The sequence below is a fragment of the Plectropomus leopardus genome, chromosome 15 (assembly GCF_008729295.1).
Source record: "Plectropomus leopardus isolate mb chromosome 15, YSFRI_Pleo_2.0, whole genome shotgun sequence".
Lineage (NCBI taxonomy): Eukaryota > Metazoa > Chordata > Actinopteri > Perciformes > Serranidae > Plectropomus > Plectropomus leopardus.
This window is the reverse complement of record NC_056477.1, coordinates 1,433,719-1,439,015: the sequence shown is the minus strand read 5'-3', so window position 1 is coordinate 1,439,015 and position 5,297 is coordinate 1,433,719. Positions and strand designations below refer to the sequence as shown.

At 36.8% G+C, this 5,297-nt stretch overlaps 1 protein-coding gene across 1 annotated transcript; it reads left to right on the top strand.

Annotated features, from left to right (window-relative positions):
• The first annotated feature begins 43 nt into the window (after nt 1–43).
• On the top strand, nt 44–1,734 carry LOC121954720 (endothelial PAS domain-containing protein 1-like). The gene is made up of 3 exons (XM_042502402.1): nt 44–154; nt 253–432; nt 1,364–1,734. Exons 1-3 carry the CDS (start codon nt 97–99, stop codon nt 1,513–1,515), a joined length of 390 nt encoding a protein of 129 aa, XP_042358336.1. The 5' UTR covers nt 44–96; the 3' UTR covers nt 1,516–1,734.
• Nucleotides 1,735–5,297: the final 3,563 nt, after the last annotated feature.

The window sequence follows — 5,297 nt, the reverse complement described above, 5'->3', positions numbered from 1 at the left end:
ATTTATGTATATATAGAAATATTTACACACACAAGGAGCTAATTAAGTAACTACGTTTAGGGTGAAAACACGCCATCAGAAATCATATGGAAGAAGATGAGGGGTGACGGCTGTGCTGCCATGGATCGCTCCCTCAGTACAGGATCACTGGCAGGTATGAGCTCTGTTTGCTGTGCGTGAAAAACATCTCACGCTATCATCTGAGAACTGTACCTTTAATGTCCCCGTGTCCCCGCTTTGTCTGTGTCTCAGTGTCAGAGATGGGCAGGATGATGCCGGGCAGCATGTCCTCATGTCTCAGCTCCCTGAAGCAACACAGGAAGTCTCAGTATCCTGGAAACGGGACAGGGGGCACAAATGAGAAACTTTTTCTTCAGAAGAGCTGCAACTACACAGAGTATACCATGCTGCCTGTAAACAAGAAGGGTGACGGTGAGCTGACTTTACTGTTAACAAACCAGTGTTAAACTGCCCGAAAATACTCAACTCAGATCAATAATCCATTGGTAAACTAATGTATTATAACGACAACTGCCAGTAAGTACACGGTACAAAAGAACAATAATAATTCTGTCATAGAACAGTATGTCGAAAACACTGAAAAGTCTTAGGTATAGCATGCTGGAAAAAAATCAAATATTATGTCTAAGAAACTGAAGTCTTAGTATAGTATGTAGAAAAAATTGAAAAAATAAAATTCATACCATAGTCATTCGAAAAAAGTCATAATATACTATGTCAAAAAACTTAAAAATTGTCAAAGCATGACGGTAATAGCACGTCAAAAACAATAATAAAAATGAAAAAAAAATCATAGTATAAAAATATCAAAGTATAGTCTGTAGACACTTAAAGTCTTAGCATAGTATGTCCAAAAATATTAATACTATAGTTTGATGAAAAAATAGTTTCTCACAAACATGTTTTTAACAAATTTGTGACCAAAGTTGGAGATAAATATATCTGAATTATTAAAAAAGTCTCAGACCTTTAAATTTAACTTGTGGAAATTGGGAGCAAAAACAAAAATGAATTATTTATTATTTTTAAGTATATTTTTGTATATTTTTGTCTGTTTCCAATGTGAGTTAGTTTAATAGATGTTTTCTAAAATCTAATTTTGTTTCTCTTTATTTACTCTCTTAAACATCAAATTAATTTCCAGATAAATATAAAAAGTTGCCTTCTGATGAAAAAGGCCAAAATCTTCACTTGTTGCGAGAAAATACATTTTTTAGATCACAACCACAAATAGAAATCAACTAATGAAAATAAGATCGTCACGCTCTACCTGCCTGCTTGTTTTCAAACGTTTCTACACAAAATTTTCTCCCATTTTTTAAAGATTTTCTTTTTTTTCTAGGTATTGCTAGTCGTTTGCTGGGCCCGTCGTTTGAGTCCTCCTGTCTGCCGGAGCTGACTCGTTACGACTGCGAGGTCAACGTCCCGCTGCAGGGCAGCCTGCACCTCCTCCAGGGCTGTGACCTGCTGAGAGCCCTGGACCAGGCCACCTAGAGCCCCACATCCAAATCTGCCATAGACCTGGACTAACTCCCAACCCTCAGCCTGCAGCCCGAGACGTAAAGTAATAATCTCGAAGATTGTCATTGAAATGACCGTTAAGTCGCCATCCATCACTGAATGAGGTTACAGACGGCGACTGAGTCTATGGCCTACGTTGAGCCTTTGTATCTGCAGTACTTTTACAAACTGGGTGTCGAGGGCGACGTTCCCCGAAAAAAATCACACGCGGCGCACAGTCATAATTAATCCGCTCTGCACGCTCAGAAACATACTCCAAAAAAACAAGCTGATGTATAAGTTCAGCAGCCGGGTGTCAAAGCCTTATTCTGCCAACAAACCGCACCTATCGCCACAGGTGCCGCCAAAGAGAACGAAACGGAGATCTTCGAGATTGCGACTTTAAATCTTTCTTTACATTCGTACCTCTGGGCTGTCTGAGAGTCCGGAGGCTAAGCTACCTGTGGGGGACGGTATTCAAAACCACATCCTGCCTTATTTGGCTCCCCGCACTCTGTTGCCGAGATATCAGGGTCACGCCACTCGCGCCTTTTTTTTCCTCTTGACTCAAACAGACGCGGGTCGAAACAACAGAGTGCAAAAGTCGCCCTGCATCGCGCCGGCCACACAGATATAACACGGGTCACTTGATGAAAAAAAAGGGGGACAATTAACTAACGAGTCAAAATTATGCAACACTGTCAAAAAGTCTTGACGCCGGGTCGGTGTAAACATCTCCGTGTCGTCAGCGGGCCCGGTCTCCGCCTCCGACCGACGCCCTGATATGAACTCTATGCAGCTCAGCTCCCAGACCTGCCTTCTCTTCTTTGGCTAACTTTAGCTCGGAGGAGAAGTATTATCTGCCTAGACACTGTGTTCTTTCACTTTGTGAAACCAGCAATTAGACCCAGCCCACTTTACGAGCTCCAGTCAAACCACAGTTGGGTATCATGATTTGTAGCTATTTTATAACAAACAAGAGTTTTTAACAAAACGCGCTCTGATTCTGCTTATAGATTCACCTCAAAAAAAAAAAAAATAATACAGCTCCTGAATCACAAAATTTTAGCGTAAGACATCTAAGACGTAAACATATTTAACTAAAGTTACAATAGTGTATCAGGGTGCTTTAAATCAAATATACAGAGCCGATTAAAAAAAATAATACTCAGTATTTCTGAGTATTTTCCTCGTAAATGTTTTTTGTGTAGTTTAATTTACTGGAGCTTTAAAGTCATATATTTAACGACTCGTGGATTTACGATAAAAAACATATTCTAAGTCACAACGTTGCAAGAAAACTTTTTTTTTTCACAAAATTGACGAGAGAATTGCTGTATATACAAGAACACCGTTAAATGAACAACTGTGTGATATTTTAACAAATTTATTTATCGTCTGACTGTCTTTCAGTTCACTTTGCGGGGACGCAACGTCGCTGTTTGTTCATTAACACGAATGAGCAAAGCTGGGGCTCGGTTTAAAACCTAATAAAGAAAAATAATTATCTTACATATATAAAGACTGTCTTGGTGTAATTTGATACTAAGTAATATAAAATAATGTTTCAACCACCTTAATACACCACAAAGTTGCCCCAACAAACATTTTTTTTTTTTGTAAATTTGTGATTTTATTCTCAGACAACTTCTGATTTTATTCATTCAAATGTGTGATTTAAATAACATTTTTAATTTTTACACTTAAAAGCTGTCATAAAATACGGGCAACAACAAAACCCCCCACAATTTTTTCTTGTAAATTTATGATTTTAATCTCACAAAGTTTGATTTTTTTCATGTTAATGTATGACTTAAATAACATTTTTAATCTCGAAAATTCTGCGTTTTTTTATCTAAATCGGCTACTTTTCCACCAGTTCGCTATTTTTTAATTTTCACTTACAACCACACTTAAACGCAGTCGAACAATATGGTCCCTTGCCTAAATTTAAAAAAAAAATTAAATCACGCAACCTATTTTTTTTGTAAATTTGTGACATAAATCTTGGGGAATTTCTGTTTTTTTCACACAAATGTATGACTTAAAAATAATTTTTTAATCTCTGTAATTCTGCGTTTTTTTGGTCTAAAAAGTCAGTTACGTTTTTCCGCTGGCTCTGTATTTTTTAATGTTTTCTTGCAGCCACACTCTTTCGCTTATTTAACACTTTGTAACATATGATAATGTAAAGACACATTAAAATTCCTCTTCTCTTCGTCACATTTCAGTTTTATTTCAGTCTCAAAAGAAAAGCTGAAATTCAGAATCAATAAGCAGAATCAGAATAAAAATGATACGTAACAAAGACAGACACGTCAGTCTTTTCGCTGCCTCAGTCTGTCTCACCTGAGTCGCTGTAACATCGTGCAGCAGCCGACTCACTGTAGCATTAATTCAGTTTGGGTCGTTATATTTTAGCTATTATAATAAGTCTATTTTTCTGTTATTGAACTGAGACATTTTAGCTTCTATCAGATCTCCTGAATCAGAGGAATACTTTACCAGAACTGCTTTCTCATTTATTCTTCATGTTCTTACTCTACATACGAGATTTTTATTTTTTGTGTCTAACTCACAGACACGCTAATAAACATATATTGCAATACATGTACTCTACTGTAAGTTAAGTTTTCTTTTTTTCACTTCTTAAATCTTTGATTTATCGAAACGCTCGTCTCTCTCGGTCAGGTGAGTAGCTCATGTGACCACAGGGTTTGTTTTTCTCTTATTGTGCAATTATTTCATGGAGCTAAAAGCTTATTATAGCCGGCAACGTAGCTCGCCTTTTTCACCAAACTGATAGCTTGTACAAAGGATCTGTCTCACATATCGCACACACTTGAGAGTGGAGTGTATGTTTTGTTCTTTACGATTAGGACGAGGCCAGTTTTTCTCGTATTCTCGACACGGCGCGGCTGCCGATAACAGAAAGCTTTGATACAAAATATTATGAGTCGACCTAACACACGTTAAACTAGGAGCGAGGTCTTATTTTCAAACTAGAAACTGTAATTTTCACCCGAAATGATGCCAGTAATCTCATAGACAGTCGTGTAAAAAAAAAAAAAAAAACAATTTCTCTCCTTTCCTGTGAGTCAAAGTATTTTTTCTTAATCTCACTCTATTTTTGGAGGTAATCGTCTTTGTGTGGTGACCACTTTAAGAGTATGAATTATAGAGCTTTGTTCACATCTACGTTACGTATTTAAAGAAAAAAAGACAATGTTGAAGATAGTGTTTTTAGTGTTTGTGTTCTGGTACTTTGTCCTTATCTACGCCTGTAGATGCAGATGGATCAGATCCCTTGCTGTGCTGTTTTCTCGTGCCGTTTCGTGTTTTTTTTTTTTGTTTTTTTTTCAGAGTTTTATCCCTAAATATCCTATTCTTAAAATATCTGTTGGCTGGGCAGTTTCTGTTTTTTGTTTTTGCTATAGGATGATATAAAAGTTCAGATTAAAGACGAATATCAGTTTCACTTCTCAGATATGTAGCATTTTGAATATTGTAAAGAAGGTGAAGTTGCCACGTAATTAATCACATAGTTTTCAAGTTGCATATATAAAAGCTACGGTGCTTTATAGACCATGTAAGTGTCATTTTAGTATTGCATCTCTTGGATCCACTAACACTATATTTTGATGTTTTCTGTTTGATGTCATGCTGAAAGTTTCTTTAAAGTTTGTTTTAATCTGTATAATGTGCCTTAACGGTTGTCTCAACACATACTGACCCTTCAAGCGCACAGTTTGTTCTCTGCAAACCTGTAGATGACT